The 18,702-nt window shown below is 43.9% G+C and overlaps 1 protein-coding gene across 1 annotated transcript; it reads left to right on the top strand.

Annotated features, from left to right (window-relative positions):
* The first annotated feature begins 430 nt into the window (after nucleotides 1-430).
* LOC116908285 (gamma-secretase subunit APH-1B-like) lies at nucleotides 431-17,606 on the top strand. Its single transcript, XM_032911545.1, has 6 exons — nucleotides 431-655; nucleotides 1,874-2,044; nucleotides 6,393-6,463; nucleotides 7,315-7,437; nucleotides 14,208-14,335; nucleotides 17,075-17,606. The coding sequence occupies exons 1-6, from the start codon at nucleotides 543-545 to the stop codon at nucleotides 17,588-17,590; spliced, it is 1,122 nt and encodes a 373-aa protein (XP_032767436.1). The 5' UTR covers nucleotides 431-542; the 3' UTR covers nucleotides 17,591-17,606.
* Nucleotides 17,607-18,702: the final 1,096 nt, after the last annotated feature.

The following is an 18,702-nucleotide window of genomic DNA, read 5'->3' as shown; positions in this document are numbered from 1 at the left end:
AAGAAACGGCTTTCCGAACTCTGCACCGCCATTCGCGCTTTCAGCGCCTGGAGCACCTTCTGGAACTACCTCCCGAGCTCCGCCTGGACACCCTTCTACAATTGACAGTTGAGCACTACAAGCTCTTTTTTTCGAGCTCCGCCCCTCTCCCAGTCCCGCCTTGCTGGGAAGAAGCTCAGGGACCCGCCTCCCGGACTCCACTCCGCCCCCTGCACGGACATGCCTGGGAGCACCCGGAGGTCCTTGTTCACGATCTCCGCCCGGCCCTCTGCTCTGACCGGCAGTAGAGCATGTCCAGGCTGTGCCCTACATCGCCCCCAGGTTCTGATTGGCCGGAAAGTGCCTTGTGGCCCCGCCTCTCGTACGCCCCGCCCTCCGCTCCGAAAATCCCGGAGCATCTCGAGGCCCCGCCTCCTGGGCTCTGCTCCGCCCTCTTCTCTAATTGTGCTCGGAGCACCTGGCAGGCGTGTCCCGTCCCATATCCCGCTAAGACAGCGTCCCATGCACCTTGGATCCACCCGGGACTGACTTCTGCGGGTACCATGACAGCGCCGGTGTTCTTCGGTTGCGCCTTCATCGCCTTCGGGCCCGCGCTCGCTCTCTACCTCTTCACCATCGCCACCGACCCTTTGCGAGTCATCTTCCTCATCGCCGGGTGAGGTTAAGCGTCCTGGACGCCGCGTTTCCCTACCCCACCTGGGTTCCCACAACCTCGGGATCCCCATCTCCCAGTAGCTCCAGCTTGTGGGACCGTCCAAAGGCTGAGAGGAGGGGGAGGCCCTCAGGCTGAGCAGGTGTCCCTTGGCTTCTGTGGACTAAGATGGGAATAAGTAGATACATTCGTGTATGGAGCCTTAGTCTTTCCATAGGACTCTCTCATTTCACCCAGTGCTCAGCGGGCATCAAAGAGTCGTTCTCATTCTCTGCCATTAAAGTCACCTGGGGATCAGTTGTCCACCTCCTCAGCGCCCATTCTTGGGCTCAATGCCTGTGAGGAGTTTGGGCTCAGATTTTTCTTGTAGGCCCCTGGGTAATGGTTGGGGTGCAGCCAACGGTGGAAGCCTGAGAAAACGCTGCAACACCTGACCAGGCAGGTCCTTCTGCGAACTTGGTAAACATCAAACTGTGCTGTGAATGTGTGTGGTCTTGGTCTCTTTGCACCGGCTGAGACAGTTTCTAGGACTTGGCATCAAGCCAGCTCACTAGCGGGCCAGGGATTCCAGCCTTTCTGAGTGTCCTTTTTTGCCTGTACTAAATAGTGCTCCTTCGCTGTTGCCATTAAAAACCAAGAGTCTGCTGAACCCAAAGCTTGCTGAACCCAAAGCAGGCTGTGTCCTTAAAGTCCACAGGAAGGTTGTAAGAACCAGACCTGGAAAGCAGTAGACCAAAGCACGGGTTTGCAACTTCTGGATTTTCCATGGTACACACAGTAAATATAGGTCTAGGTATTTGTTTTCCTTCAGAAAAGATACTTATCTTTACAGACATTTAAGCCATTAAATTCATATTTTCTAGTGAATACTGAGGATATGAAAATCGTAACGGCCACTGCTTGTATATTTCTATGGCACACCAATGAGGCAAAGCATTGCTTAGGAAAAATAGACAATAACCAACTTCCTCTTTGCCAGTCCTCGGCAGATAGTGTTCTAGTGTGCACACGACAGGATCACTGAACCATTCTCATGTGGCGCATCTGACCTTCCTCTTGGACTATTTTTCTTGCTAGGAGAAAAATGAACCATTGATAAGCAAATTCTGATCCAGAACACCACTTCAAGGACTTCTTTCCTACTTAAAAAAAAAAAAATCAAGATATTTGTTTTCTGTGCATTGCTAACTTGTGATTTTCTTTTTTTCTTATGCGTTCCAGTGCTTTCTTCTGGTTGGTGTCTCTGCTGCTTTCGTCTGTTTTCTGGTTCCTAGTGAGAGTCATCACTGACAACAGAGATGGACCAGTACAGAATTACCTGCTCATCTTTGGAGTGTTGCTCTCTGTCTGTATCCAAGAGCTGTTCAGGCTCGCATATTATAGACTGTTAAAGTAAGTTAAGTGTTTACTTTATATTTCCAGTTAGACTTGAATTACAATTTGGTGATTGCTACATGTCCAGCTTGGAATTTTTGAATATTTAAATTTATAACCTAAATTGCCTGCCTGCCCTGCCGTCTTTCCCTCCTTCTTCTCCTTCCTCCCAAAAGTGTTTCTTGAGAATTTTCCCAATGCCAGACAATTTGTCGGAACTGGAGGTACAAGGGTGGTTAAGAGACAGAAGCTCTGGTGGTGTGCACTTTAATCCCAGGAGGCAGACAGATCTCTGTGAGCTTGAGGCCAGCCTGGTCTACCAAGTGAGTCCCATGATACTCACGGAGTATAGTGAGACCTCTCTTGAAAAACCAGAGAGAGGGATTGGGGATTTAGCTCAGTGGTAGAGCACTTGCCTAGGAAGCGCAAGGCCCTGGGTTTGGTTTCCGAAAAAAAAGAACAAAAAAAAAAAAGAGAGAGAGTGAGTTGTCACCAGGACTGGCTTTTGCTTTTTTTTTTTTTTTTTTTGGTGGGAGGCATGAGTGCTTTTTTTGGGGCTAGGATATGGTCATCTGACAGGCCCATGAGGATGTCAAATGAAACCAGGAATTTGAGTCAGAGCTTAGACTGGGAGCCCCATGTTCTTTCAGGAGCTCATGAGGTTAGCTTTGCTTCTGTAGTCAAGGTTAGTGGAGTGATAAATGTGCTGTCCTGTTTTCATTTCTGCCCTTCAGACTCCCCATGAAGTCCATAGATAAAACCTAAAGGAGCTTCAGGAACCACACCTTGAACAGGCTAATGCTTGTATGGTTTCCCAATATGCTTATTATCCTGGGTTTTTAAAAACATTGTGCTCTTAGCAGTAGATAGTAGGTTCCCTTTTTATAATGAGGCAATTTAAGTTACAAATTGAAAACCAGGAAGCCATTTCTTAGTAGCAAAAATACCCATAGCTTTGGAATGCCTGGCAAGGCATTCCATGGGTAAAAGTGCTGCCCACCAAGCCTGATGACCTGAGTTCAATCCCTGGCACCCAGGGAAAAAGTAGAAAAAGTGAAAGGACTTCAAGTTGTCTCCTGACCTTCACATATGTACCCTGGTGTTTATGTGCTCAGGAGTACACACACACACACACACACACACACACACACACACACACACACACACGGAAAATAAATAATAAATAAATGTAACTTAAAAGATGTGTTTTTTGAAAAGGTTTAAGATGAAAATTTGTAGTCCCTGGGAAAAATGTAAAGAGCGTGAAATAAATGTTGAAAGGAAGGTTAAGGGTGGGGAATGTAGCTCAATTGGTAGAGCCCATCCAGGCTAGCATGCTCAGAGCCCTGGGGCGTTTCATCTCCAGTATTGCTTTAAATGAAAGGAAGAAAGAGAGGAAAAAGTAGCATTTCAAGCTGGGCATGCTGGCCATGAAAGAGCCCAAGACTTTCAAAGAAACAAAAAGTAACATTTAAGTTTTTACAGGGAGGACATCTAATTGTGTTGAATGTTTGTAATATGTAAACATTAGTTAACTACCATCCTAAGATTTAATTTATTGTTTTTATTTTAAAGTACTGGGGATTGAGGGCAGAATCTTGCACATGAGAGGCAAACGATCTATACTCCTTGCCCTCAGCCTACCTTCTGAATTATAACCGTCCACTTTTACTAGGGTAACCGATGTGGCTCTACTTTTGGTGTGTGCCATTGAAATCTCAGCCACGTGATTGTCACAGGTCCCTGTCAAGGCCCTCTAAGCCCATCTCTCCCTTTGGCAGTGGGTGTGCCCCTTTTGTTAGCACCTGGATTTCACAGTGCTTTTACTGCAGTGCAATCTTAACAATGCCCTTAACCAGAGTTGTTGTCTAAATAACTCAGCCTATCAGTTTACCAATGGATAAATCAACAGAATCCCCAGCTAAGTAAAATAATACAGTGGGTGTGGTGGGACAGCCCTGTACTCTGAGCTCTTCAATGATAGTGAGGCCAGCCAGGTACATGAGACCGGCTCAGACACCAAGCAAACAAACAAAAAGAAAATCCTCAAATGTCTTACATACATAAATCCAGAAGTGGAGTAAACTTCCTCATGCTGTGTAGCAGTTTTGAGAGAGGAAATGTTGCGGCACTCACAGTTCCCCCTTAACATTAGGAAGTGAGAAAGCACAAAACGTGACTGTGATAGGCGGGAAGTCTCATGTATACCGAGGTCTATATTCTCTGTTACAATTCATACTAGGCTCCCCGGAACAAAGGTTGAAAGTTCCAAATTCTACAATGTAAACTTTGTGAAACTATTGATATATCATTTTCTTCATGTTTGTTTAAGACAGCATCTCACTATGTAACACGGACTGGCCTGGAACTTGCTATATAAACAAGACTGGTCTCAAACTCACAGAGATCCAGCTGCTTGCCTCCCTAGTGCTAGCGTTAAAGGGGTATACACACCTCTTTTGTGTGTGTATATATGAGAGTGAGATTATTAAGGGTTCTGTATAGAAATATGCAATTTTTTGTTTTATGTTGCTTTATTTTATTCTGAAACAGGGTCTCCTCTATCCTCACATGGCCTTCAACTCAGTATATAATTGAGAATGGCCTTGAACTTCTGACCTTTCTGGAATTTCAGACATGGGCCACCATGCCTAGAAACTTCTGATTGCAGTACCGCAGTGTGTCCAGTAGAGAAAAACAACTTACACAAAACAGACTTTCTCCCAACTTACTGATTAAGCTTCATGGGTACATTTGCTGATATAGAATATTACTGTCTATAACTCATAAGGTTTAACTAACATTTAAAAGAAGTCTTTGAAAGGTAGGCTTATTGTATTAAGGAAGCCGTGTGATTTAGTTGGTTTCTGCTCCAGAGACAGTCACCTAAATACGTGAGTCACATCCTTCCTTCTAAACAGTGTTTCCAGACAGACAACACTGAAATAGCAAGTTGTTCTCTCTGCTTCTAGAAAAGCAGAGGACACTGTGCATATGGCTTATTTTGGTTGAATTCTACATCATCAGAACAGTGATTAACAAATCAATGGTATTTATTCAGTATTTCTGTATTTCCGTAATAAATAGACCAACAATAATAAGTATCTGCTCCTTGATACTTTAAAATGTGTTTTATGTTGGCTTTCTGAGTAGGCTATCACTGTACCGCCCAGGTTGGCCTTGAACGTGCAGTAGTTCTATTACCTCAGCCTCCCAAGTGCTACAGCTGTAAACCTGAGCTCCACACCGCTGGCTCCCCTAAGGTTTAAATTCACACAGAGGCTGGGGATTGAGTACACTCTGTTGACTTGTCTGTTCTTAGAGTTCATTTCACCTCCTTTTGTTTCCAAAGAATTGACTCTTTTGCTGCTTTAGTAGATATACTTTACAGGAAGTATAATTCGAATATCTTTTCAATTGGCTTTTAAATGGTCGCAGAGTTTCTGGGCAATGGAGATAGCAGTATAATGAACTACACCTAGAATTCCTAATATATCTGCATGGTGAAGCAGGGAGCAGAGGCACACTTGTGAATTGTCTGTAACAGGAGTGTGGGTAGATCACTCTGGGTTGATATTTTTACTGAGAAGTATTTATTTTTTTCATTTAAGTACTTACATCCTATACTAAAGGCATATCATATAGCATATTAGAAAAATATCAGACTGTATTTCTCTTGAAGTTTAATTGGGAATATGAATCAAATGTAAAATCATAAGACAGGTATGATTAAGTAGCAACATGAGACATTGTCTCCTCAATGTATCAGCTACTTTAATAAACTGCTGTGGGGAGGAGTAGGGAAAGCTGGGGCGGCCTGCAGGTGTGCTCAGTGATAGCGCCTGTTCTTAGCCTGGGTGGGGCATGGGCTTAGTTACTACACTGAAAGAAAAGGAATGCTGCTGGGAGGGCAAGAAGGATTCGGTTCTTTGGACGATAGAAGGGAGGCTGGGAGAACATAGCCACAGTGGAAAATAACAACAGGATGCCAAGAAGCTGGAGATAGATATGTGAGATTGAGAAGTGGTAGATCCCTCAGGATAATGAGATAAGTATCTACTGATCTCAGAAATTAAAACATTGCTACTGTTCCCATTGAGCTTAATTCCTATTGGCTTATGGCAAATATTTTTTTAATTTTTCCTCTTATGGAAACCTCAGCTAGCAGAGGTGAGTATAAATCTCCTTTGACTTAAGTTATCAAAATGTGCTGGGTCTCAGGTAAATGGACTCTGGAGTTAGAGTGTAACCTGGTCTGAAGCCGCATTAATATCTCGTTTTGAAGGGTCCTGTGGCCTGCCTCATACTGCTTGGTAAGAAGTTAAAAACAACAACATATATTTTTAAAAGGGTATTTTTCTTCTAGAAAAGCCAGCGAGGGTTTGAAAAGCATAAACCCTGAGGAGACAGCACCCTCGATGCGACTGTTGGCCTATGGTAAGTTAGACCCTGTGGTGTCATGAAGAAAAATAATAAATGTGCTGGAGAGATGGCTCAGCAGTTAAGAGCACCTACTGCTCTTGCAGAGGACCTGAGTTCAGTTCCCAACACCCACACAGTGGCTCACAACCACCTCTGACTCTATCTCTAAGGGATACAACACCTGCAGAGCCTGCACATGGTACACAAAAACTCATGCAGGCACCAGTGTGCATGTCTACACACACACACACACACACACACACACACACACACACACACACATGTAGCAGAGACACACACAGACATGCACATGCACATGTAACACACACACACACAGATATGTAGCAGAGACACACACAGACATGCACATGCACATGTAACACACACACACACACACTCCCTCACTCACTGGATCTAGGCCTCTAAGTAGAGTTAGCCCAGTCTGTGTGCAGTCAGTTACTCCCTCACAGTTTGGCTATAATAAACCAAAGCCAGGCCTTCAGCACACAGCCCTCCTCTTCCTCTCTGGTCCCTTCTGTGCCTCTCCCTGCTCATTATCCTCTCATCCTGTTCTGCACTTCCCTTACTCCTCCTTTCTCACGCAGCCTCCCAGGCCTGGCTGATGCTTCAGCAACAGCAGGTGGTGTTCCTTCCTTCTTCCTTCCAGTCCAAAGAACCAAATCCTCCTCACCCCCCAGCAGCACCTTCCTTTCTTCTGCTGTGGTAGCTAAGCCATGCCTTACACATGCTGAGAAAGCTGACCCTGTCCCCTGCAGTGAAGTAGGATTCCCCAGGTCCCTGAAGATGAGATTTGAACTGAACTCATAACAGGAAAAGGGCTTACCGGTGTTTTTCTTCCTCTTTAGTTTCTGGCTTGGGCTTTGGAATCATGAGTGGAGTGTTTTCCTTTGTGAACACCCTGTCTAATGCCTTGGGGCCAGGCACAGTGGGCATTCATGGTGATTCTCCTCAGTTCTTCCTTAATTCAGGTATGTGTCATAGCTGTGCCCATGCAGGGTTCTGCTCTAAAGGATCATTTGTATGCGTGCACTGGCTTCAGAATTCAACTGAATGATGATTTACGTTAAGCTCTTAAAGGAAAGATATTCTTAGGCACTCTAAGTGAAGGACTCGGGAGTAGAGGCACGGGTTTGATTGGAGTATTTTAGGATATTACAGGAATTTATCATGCATAGGATATATATCTTAGTCGTTTAAAATGTTACAGCATATTGAAATATTAGCAGTTAATTTTTATGAATATAGTCTCTTTATTTTTGGAATTTTATATTTATTCTCAATGTAAGCCCAGTTGCCTAAATGGTTTTTTCCCTTACCTAATGCTAGGGATTAAATACATGAGCCCCCAGCCCTAAGTCTTAATATTTAATTAACCTACATCCTGGTACTTTTTAGATTTAGGTAGTATGGTTTAATCTTTGAATTCAGAGAGAAGAAATGGTAGGTTAATTGTCTTTTATGCAAAGATACAATTAAAGACCAACTCTTTTCACCTTGCTTCTCATTCACCAGAAACAATGATCACAAATTTGTTTTATAATTAGAATACTATTTCCACTAAATTTCACATTTGTTTAAAAATATGTTGTATTTCTAATTTTCTGACCCGCAGAAGTTGTGTCATTGAAATAAGTGAACATACACGTCCATTTTCCCAACTAAATCAATGTTCACCCCCAGGCTAAAAGTCATTAGGAAGCTTACCATCTTTAGGCAAATATGACCAAAAAATAAATAGAGGTTCAGTAGCCTTTAATAGAATACAAAGGTTATGCAGAGAAATGACCAATTTTAAAAAACTGCGGTAGCTTAGAGCCATCTGTCTGCCATGCCGTCCCTGAGCCTGGTGACAGTCCTCCACCATTCTGTTTCCTTGATAGTTCAAATCTCAGCCTCTCCTGTGGACATCAGTGCTGTCAGCCTCTCAAGTGAATCCATTCTCCGTGCAGCCAGCAAGTCAATCTTCCCCGTTTGAAAGGTCTTGACTTTCTGAGGCCTACAGCATCCAGTTCAGACCCTGAGACTCCAGCTTGGAGTTAAGGGAAAGTGTGTTACTAGGTCATGCTTAATGTTGCCTCCAACAGAGCAGCCTACCTTTGTAAATATTCCTAAACTGGGATATTTGACATAAAATTTAAATGGTAATAATGTTAAGTTTGTAGTTTTAATAGCTAAAGTCTGTTACTGCTTCGTTTTTTTTTGTTTGTTTGTTTTTGTTTTTTCTTTTCTTTTTTTCGGAGCTGGGGACCGAACCCAGGGCCTTGCGCTTGCTAGGCAAGCGCTCTACCACTGAGCTAAATCCCCAACCCCTGCTTCGTTTTTTTAATTAGATATATTTCTTTATTTACATTTCAAATGTTATTCCCTTTCCCAGTTTCCTGGCCATAAGCCCTCCCTCCCCTTCCCCCTCCCCCATACAGTTGTCCCCCCCCATCCCTCCCTTCCCCCCCATTCCCCTGTACTGGGGGTCAAACCTTGGCAGGACCAAGGGCTTCCCCTTCCCCTGGTGCCCCAACATGGCTATTCTCTGCTACATATGCAGTTGGAGCCCTGGGTCAGTCTTTCGGTAGTGGTTTAGTCCCTGGAAGCTCTGGTTGGTTGGCATTGTTGTTCTTATTGGGTTGCAAGCCCCTTCAACTCTTTCCACTCTAATTCCCCCCAAAGGGGGTCCTGTTCTCAGTTCGGTGGTTTGCTGCTAGCATTGACCTCTGTATTGGACATGCTCTGGATGTGTCTCTCAGGAGGGATCTATACTGCTTCAGTTTTGTGAATTTTCTTTAAGTTTACATATACTGTTTAAGGAACTTTTATCTTTCCATCCTCCTGTATTGCTGGCTTCTGTCCTCTAGATGGTGCCAACTCCCTTCAGAAAACCAGCTACTTTCATGGCCTGCCTCAAAGGAGTGGCTTGGAAAAGTAGATTAGTTCCTAAAATGGTAATTAGGATAAGTGGGGCATGTGGGGTTGTTCATTAGCATCTCCATCTATGTGGGCTGTGTTAATGATGCACACACTGTATGATACCTGAATACATGGATTTTTATGTTACAGACAGCCCTAGTTTATGGAATGAACCTGTTAGCCCTTTGCTCTCTGTGGAGCAGGCCAGTTGTAAGTTAGTCTCTGCCACTTCCCCGAAGTTCACTGGGGAAGGAAGTATGGGATTGGGGTTCAAGTCGTATCCTAACTCATTAATTTAATACACGTGGACAAGTCCTTTCCACTATTTAACTACATATTCTATAAATAAACATGAAAGGTTTCCCCACGCCTTCCGCCCAGGATGGAATAAAACCAAACACAGAGCATAATATAAAAGCTACAGAGAGGAAGACAGGCACTGACTCATACCGCAACAGTGAAGTTCTTTGCCTTTGTCCTGTGTACCCCAACTGCGGATGACTGATGTGACGATGGTTAACCCCCCACCCCCATCCCCAGGTGTGTGCTAAATGATAAAAGCAAAAGCGAAGGCTGTCTGGTTCATGGCCATCCCCAGAGCCTCATGGAGACCTTTGTTATAAGACAGCATTAAAAATCCTCACGGAAAAAGTAACACTAGTTACAGTTTACGGAGGAAGTGCTATTTGAATAGAGATTTACTTAAAGATGATTGATACCAAGGCTAACAGAGGAAGGAGCTGCAGGAGGGGTGTGTCAAGTAGAAGGAAGAGCCCTACAGGTCTCCATTTCCAGTTCTTTCAGAAAAGACTTAAGTAATGACCAAAAGCTGGGCATGGTGGTATATATACTTTTAATCCCAGGACTTGGGGTTGGGGGGACAGAGGCAGGTGGATCCCCATAAGTTCAAGGCCAGCCTGAGCTACATAGTGAAATACTGCCTAAAGAAAATGAAAAATGAAGAAAGAAAGAAGAATGCCCAGGGTCATTCAGTATAAAAGGAAATAAACAGTACTATATAAAATTGATAGGGAAAATTCCACCCTACTTTTAGCTTTGTTAGTCTAGCCTTCCTCAGCAACCTCTGCTAGAATCCATGTGGCGCTGCGGCTGTGTGGATACGAGTATCAGAAATCTTAGTGTTTGTGGACTTCTTCAACAGCCGATTCTTTAGTTCTGACTCTACTGTGCCGGGTCCCTCCTGATCCTCCTCTTGTAACTTCCCCGTGTCTCTGCTAAATGAGAGTCACAGTGTTTACTTCAGGGTGGCTGCATGGCCTGATTTCTAGAGGAAGCATTCACATTGTAACTTATCTTATTGTTGTGGTATAGAATTGATATGCATTACCAGTGAGAAATGACTCTGCACACTTTAGAGATTAATGAAGTTTGCTCCTCCTTAATAACATTGTGTGAGTTGTTCTGGCTAAGCACAAAAGGGATCCAGTCTCAAATGGAAATTTATCTACCAGCTTATGTAGATAGACCTTAGGCACATATATACATTCCATATACACTGTCAACCTTAAATCATCTTTGGGTCCTAACCCCAGGTTACACTTAGAACAATTTAAACAAAGACAGCAAACAAGTCTGGCAACTTGGGCAATTGGGAGATTTATATAGCAAAAGCATTTCCAAAAGTATTTTTAGGTACACCAGGGTTGTTCTTTTTGGATAGTTGTTACCCAGGGTCATCTTGCCCACCTGGCAGAATTAGGCTTTTCCTGCTGAGAGCACATGTGACTTAATGATATGCCAGGACTTAATGATGGGAGCCACTCTATGCTGGCACCAGGAGCTACCTGTTAAAGGCATGTTCTCTGATATGGGGTGGGCCTGATGGGCAATTGTAAGTCAGGGTTGTCTCATTTTCTATGGGAATGGAGCTGAACTGGAGGTCAATATTTGCAAAGGTAATAGGCTATGGAGATATGGAGGCAACATTAATAAACACGATCCATTAACACACTTTCCCTTAACTTGTGGCCAGAGTTAAAGGATCTGAACTGTATGCCGTAGGCCTCAAAAAGTCAAAGATTTCCAAGCAGATGAACTTGCTGGTTGCACAGAGGATGGATTTGAGAATTTAATTTTGGGTATCCTGGCATGTGTATGGTGGTCAGAGGACAACTTATAGGAATCAGTTCTCTCCTTCTGCCACTGTTACAGAAATGTTGGGTCTTACCAGTGAGAAATTACTCTGTGTACTTAGAGATTAATAAACAAATGCCCTTTTATAATAGCCTGCATCCAGCTCTGGCTAATGCCTGAAGAGGAGCCAGCCTCAAATAGTAGATTTCTCAAAATGTACATCGTAGGTTTTTATGACGTTGTTACACAATGTAAACAGAGACAGGATAATGTAAACCTGGAGACTTAGCAGATGGGAGATTTACACACAAAAGACATTGCCATAATTATTTTAAGTACACCAGTGTTGTTTATTTTTTCAAACAGTGGAGACCAGGAGTCATTTTGCCCATCTGGCAGAATTATGCTTTCTCAAAAAGAGACCTGTGTGAACTTTATGGCATAGCAGAATTTGTCAGTGGTTCTGACCCTGTGTTATCCCCTTGAGCTGTCTGTTAGAGGCATGTTCTTTAATATGGGGATAGGCATAATGGTTGATTTTAAGTCAGGGTTGTTACTATTGTCATGGGAATGGAGCCTACATCGCTCAATCCTGGTAAACAAACACTTACATTCTTTATTACTAACAGGCCAGGTTAGCAAACTACTTACCTTTGGGGTATTTTGAAGAAATTACTCCCTTAGTTAAATTCTACTTTGTATGACTTAATATTGACTAAGCAAATCAAAGATGACCTTGAACTTCTGAGCCTTCTAATTCTGTCTCTACCTCCCGAGTCCTGCACCACCATACCTGGCACAAGCTCTGTGTTTCTGATACAAACATGCAGTTGAAGATTCATAGAGGATCTGCGTTAAAATCTGGCAGAATTATGCTTTCTCAAAAAGACTGTACAGGGCCTTGAATGCTAGTTGATATGTCTGACTTGACAATGGAGGCAAAGTCAGTCCATCAGACTTCTTAACAGGAAGGATCAAGACATTCAGAATCTCTAGAATTTGGAAGCAAGATCAGTGCCCATGAGGTCCAGAGGATACTTGTTGGAAGCTTGCAGGATAACACTGTTTTGAATAAGAAGAGGCTGAAAAATGTCACCCGTAAGAGCATTTCCCAGGTAGCTGGGCTCTAGCTAACCCTGGGAGCACGTTTAGCTGATCTTAGCAGCCATGGCAGTGCCCAGAGAGAAGGGCAAGCAGAGGCTGCCAGCCAGATGCCAAATGCCTGTGACAGTGACTTCCCTTGACATTTGATTGACAGCTAGAAACACTGATTTAAAAAGAATTCCCACTGTGTCAGGTTTTGCCTTGGTCTTTTTGACTCGGGTATATTTAAAAAAGCAAACGTAGCCCCTGGACTTCTTAAGTGGTCTCAGTGTCGCACCATTGGCAGGCATCTATCCTTAGGAGCTGTCCTCTTCAGAATGATGGCTGGACTTGAATTAAATCCTTTTAGTGTGGTCTGCCAGAGCCTGGCATGAAGACACTGTCACAGAGATGTGACAGCTTCCTGTCCTGTAGGCACAACAATTATGTCTTTAATATTGTTTTGTGGTGCCTTACTCCATGTGAATAACATACATGTTCACAGTGTGTTTGCTCTCAGTCAGCCCCATGTTCCTGAGATGGTCCATGCTGAGGGTCATACACAGTAGCTCACTTTGTGAGCACACAGTGTTTTACTATCCGTTGTGGTAAGGGTGGGCATTCTTCATTATGGCTGTAGTGCTGGTGTAAATATTCTTGTATCTCCTCGTGCACACTTACGAGAATACCTGCTTGTCGGGATTCTGAAACTTGACCATGCATCGGTTCTCTAGAAAGGCTGTTTAAACCTGCTTTGCTGGGCTTCTGCCCCACTGCTTCCGATTCATGGGTGGGGTGAGTACCAGTAAGTTGCACTGATAACAGGTCCCTGGACTCATGATCTTTTGACCTGAGAACTAACAGGGTTGGGGTATAGACAGAGTATGTGGTGTAACTTAAATTTCTTGCTGGATTGATACAGATGCAACGATTCTCTTTTGCTTGGCAATGCCAGCTAATTTTTTCTTCAAGCAGGGTAGAATGGAACTCTAGCCTGGGATTTTTCTGTCTGGTGGATGGCAGGAAAGGGAAATCTAAATACCAGTTTCATGTTAAAGTGAACAGAATATATGGGACTTCCTGCTTTAAACAAAAAAAAAGTTATTTCAGGATATAGGACATATACACAGGCAGTATTCTAGAGACATAAAGGTGTCGATTCATTGCCAATTGCTCTAAAAAGAATCTTAAGATAGTTATAATCATGTTTGATAGGTTTTTATTCCATCCTCTAAAAAATGTTTCTGAAGAAAAATTCCTCTTTAGTATGGAAACTTGTTCAGACAGAGAATGTTCAATTGAGAAAATTGACTTTAAGTAGGGCTGCAGGCTAACTGAAAATAGACTGTATAGATTTTATACTAACCTCATTGCATACCTTAGGGATCTTCTTTGAAAACCAAATCCAAGTTGGCTTCTTGTCAAACAGGCCATATTCTAGAGGAATAGCAGCTACAAAGGCTGGACCCCACTTCCAGCGAGACATGCGTCTTTGAGAGTTCACTTGGAGTTCTCCTCAAAGCCAGTTCTGTGCAGTGGTGGTCAGATTCTGTGACTGCAGCCAGGGGCCCCTCAGAGCTGGTGAACAGTAGTGGCGTTCGACTGGCCTTGGTGCCTGTTGTCTGCAGGACTGGCCACTGACTGCTGACTTGTCTTTCAGCTTTCATGACGCTGGTTATCATAATGCTGCACGTGTTCTGGGGCATCGTGTTTTTTGATGGCTGTGAGAAGAATAAGTGGTACATCCTCCTTACAGTTCTCCTGACCCATCTGGTGGTGTCCACCCAGGTGAGTGTGGTGCTGTTTTCCCAGTGCTTACAGAGCTCGAAAGTGCAGACATCTGAGTGGTGGATTCCACCCCAGAGGAGGTACAGGCTCATGGGGACATGAGCACAAACCAGGAAAGCCCTGTAAGTGGACATAGAGGACAGTCACTGTCAATATGGGGTCTGTCTCATTAGAGATTTTCCCCATGCCTGTCCTTTAGTGGATGTATGGCCAAGCCTAAAATAGTTGGCATTGTGCTTGTGTTATGAAGCGTATCTGAAACAATTTTCCTTCATGACAAACCCCTTAAGATACAAATTTTAGTAAGTTTAAATGGTTACATGAAAATTACTTTAATTTGACTGGTTAATCACTTCCCTCTTGTTGTTGTTGTGGATGCTGTGAAGCTTTCCTAACTGTTTATGTGCATGGTCTTTCCCCATCTGTCTAAGTTTTGAGGCAGGGAACCATGACAACTGACAGTTGGTGTGAGTATTCTGAGTGCTTGATACGAATTGCTCAAACATGCCCTGTAGGATGGTGACCCTTTCCACTGTCTGACCAGTAGCAGAAGTGTGGGTTCCACTCCTCCCTGACATCATAACAGTGCCAGTTCACAAAGTATAGTTTAAAACATGTGTCAGGCTTATTTTTAAAGCAGTGTGTAATGACTGGGATTTGACTGGTAATATGTCATTTAAATATATGACAGTTATCAAAATGACCCTGGTGTAGTCCTGTCTAGACCCTTGTACATTTTACATACAATATTGAAAGGATTTCTCCTGTGAAAAGGTAAATGCATTTTGTATTTTGAGGCAGGATCTCGGTCTGTAGCCCAGGTTATCCTTGTAATCAGATAGACTGGCCTCAAAGTCATGCTGCCTCAGCTTCCACAGTGCCCACGTTCCTTTCTTCAACACTGTTGTAACAACCATTCTGTTTACTACGAGGAAAAATCAAAGCCTTACATTTTCTAGACGTGGCTCTGACCTACAAACTATCCACTCCCCCCTCCCCAGCAACTCTTAACCGCATCTCCCACTAACATCCCATGGTTTCCACAACCATGCTGGTTAGTGCCAGTGCTCACCAGCATGTAAAAGCGCTCACCTGGTCAGCTTGGTATCCTGAGTTTATATCCTGAGTTTAACCTTTAAGACCCACCTTTTGTGAGTTCTCCGCTCCACACGAGGATGCCTTTGCACACACACCTGGGAAGGACTGCGTTGACTGCTGCCCTCAGAGCACACTGGCCGGGAGCGGTCACCTCAGTCAGGAAAGGCAGGGAGGACCGGGATGTAAGAGCGGTGAAGCATGAGAAATGGCCGGGTTCAGGAAACAGGAGTCAACAGTGGAGCCATCGGTGCAAGGTGGACGAGGCCTAGGAGAGGAAGAGGAGGCAGGGATGTGTTCAAGGCTTTTGGCCAGAAATACAAGAGCCAGTCCTCGCATCCTCCTCCCGTTGAGTCCATCAGTCAGCCCCATGAGCTCATCTGATCTGCTTTTAGTCTGCACCATACCTGCCTAGATCACCACGCACTCTCTCCTCAGCAGTGCAGGCTCCTCCTAACTCATCTCCTGACTCACCAGTCCCTCTAATCCTTCTCATGCAGTTTAAAGATCAAAGCCAATCATCATTATCCCAATCTAAACCCTCTACAGGACCCTGTGTCACACACAGTAACATTCACATTGCTTAGCTGCTGGCTTCACAGTTGCCTGACCTCATCAGCTCCTCCATTCCTAAACTGTAATCCTTGTAAAAAAATTATTTATTTATTTATTTATTAGGCATCGGTTCTTAGTACAGATGGTTGTAAGCCACCATGTGGTTGCCGGAATTGAACTCAGGACCCCGGGGAAGAGCAGCCAGTTCCCTTAACCACTGAGCCACCTCTCCAGTCCTCTAAACTGAATTCCTGCTGGCTCTAGTGCTCACCTGTATCCAGCTCTGTCCTCACCTTTGCTCCTCCCATGGCCAGCCTGCACAGGGCTAGTTCATTCCCATTCTTATCTGTCTCAGGTTAAGTGCCACTTCCTCAGGGCCTCCATCATCCCTTAAGTAAATCACCTTGTTCTCATCCTAGCATTTGTCACAACTGCCACTATTCTGTCTTAGCATCAATCATGAATTGCAGTTAATTTATTTCATTACCGTTACTTATGAGGTATATAAGTCCCATCACGGCGAAGCCTTGTCCTCAGTGATTTCGGTCACAGCGCCCTTTGGCACTCTGTCAGTCATGCTTTGGTGTTGGACATTGAACCCATAATAAACATGTGCTCTGCCAAGAGCTATGTTGCTGTTGGTGTTTATAATGAATAAACTTGTGGAATCCATAGACATTGCACAGCCAAAATCTGACTCTGTTTCCTCATGTTCCTTTGAATACTAATGGTTCATATTAAAGTAACCTAGGTATACCTGACTTTCTTGTAAATTCTTAGAGCCAACTTAACACAGAAATGGATATGAGTTAGGCATATGCTCCATGTGCTTCCTGTTAAGTATCCCATTGGGTTCTGGCTAACAGCTGTCTTCTGGGTTGCCATTTGAGTCAATCAAAATGCAAGTTCACAGACCACTGTCTGCTGTGTAGATTGTTCTGTGCCTTTCTGAGACAGAGATGACATCCATCTCCTGTTTGTGAGACAGTCCAGCTATTGGAAGCATTGTGTATTTTCCTCTATCTCTGTTTATTCCACGTGTTTAAGAGGCTTGTGCTTTTACCCAAACTGATTTATTTTCCCTTGCAGACTTTACTAAGTCCTCACTATGAAGTGAATCTGGTGACAGCATATATAATCATGGTGTTCATGGGCATCTGGGCATTCTGTGTTGCTGGAGGCAGCCGCCGAAGCCTGAAACTCTGTCTGCTCTGCCAAGACAAGGACTTTCTTCTTTACAACCAGCCCCAGATAACCTCTGACGTCAGCACCTCCAAACAGCAGCCTGTGTGCAGAGGAAGGGCAGCGGGCCCTGTTCTAAATGACCCTTTTCTTCTGGAGCTTTGGAGCAGCAGAGCTTCTAGCCTGCAGCTGTCCTGTGCTTTCATGCAGCAGCCTCTGGAAGAGCTGCAGTGTGGCCTGCAGCCTGGCTGCACATTTGAGGCATCTGGGGAAACAAAGACCGATGCTTCTGGGCTTCCCCTCCAGACTCGAGTATCCCAGATGTGCAATACAGCTGAGTCACTGGGGTCCAATGGGAAGTTTCAGAGAACCCAAAGGCTGTTCTGTATTTGTCTCCTAAGCCAACTTCTGCTGAGCAAGTAAATTTCTGAAAACCTGGGTAGCCCTTGTCTTCTTATGCACTGACATCACAGACTAAAGGGCTGTTCTGTCTGTGGATGGCTTTGCTGTCCTTCACCAGCATCATAGGCTGTGCCTTTAAATGCAGTAACCTACACCGACATTATAACTTAGCCACGGTAAGGACCACAGATATCCTGTATTTTTCTTGCTACTTTTTCCATTTTAAATTTTTCTTCCTCAGGTACTAAATTATTTGAGTCTGGCTCTCAGGATTGGTTATATGCTGACTTCCTTGGAAGAAATTGGCAATGCAATTTCTATGGATTCCAAAAGTTTATTCATTATATAATACTAATAGCAACATAGCCTCCTCAGTTTAAGCTGCTGTGTGTGCTGTCTGAAGCTGGCCTCGTCAAGGTAAAGCTCACCATTTTTATCTCTGAGAAGCTGGGTAGGGAGATGAACCATATACCTCTGGAAGATCTTCTCTGGACTTTGTGAGAATGTAGCTCAACCACAAAGTAGTGTGACAATGACACTTCTCATTTCCTCCTGTGACACCAAACAGTGCCCTAATGGTACATGGTAAAATTGGAGATAGTCATTAAGCTGTCAGATTTCAAGCTGGCGTGTAACTTTCTTCTTTAATTAAAAAAAAAATTGACTATTATGTATGTGTGAGGTCAGAGGATACTTATAGATGTCAGCTTGCTTCTTCCACTGATTCTCATATTTCACAGACACGTATCTTTTTATTCTGAATGGGAATAAATTCTAGGCCTGAAATTACTTGGCAATGAGGAAATAGTGTGACCATGCATGATGGTGCACTTTTGTAACCCTGGGATTGAGCTGAGGCCACAGGATCCCGAATCTGAGGCCAGTCTGGTCTACATACCTAGTGAGCCCCTCATAAAAGAAAGCAGCTTTCGATCAGCGAAGGAATTATTGTGTGCCTATACTTGCTGCTGCTTGATCGTTGATAGATCAGAAACAAACATTAATGTGTGTTCTCCTGAATGCCTGCGTACCATATGCATGCCTGAGGAGTCCAGAAATGGGTTTTGGACCCTTTGGAACTGGCCTTACAAATCCATCTTGTGGGTGCTGAGAACTGAAACTTGCACAAGAGC

The sequence above is a fragment of the Rattus rattus genome, chromosome 8 (assembly GCF_011064425.1).
Source record: "Rattus rattus isolate New Zealand chromosome 8, Rrattus_CSIRO_v1, whole genome shotgun sequence".
NCBI classification, from domain to species: domain Eukaryota; kingdom Metazoa; phylum Chordata; class Mammalia; order Rodentia; family Muridae; genus Rattus; species Rattus rattus.
This window is presented reverse-complemented; position numbering and strand designations above follow the sequence as displayed.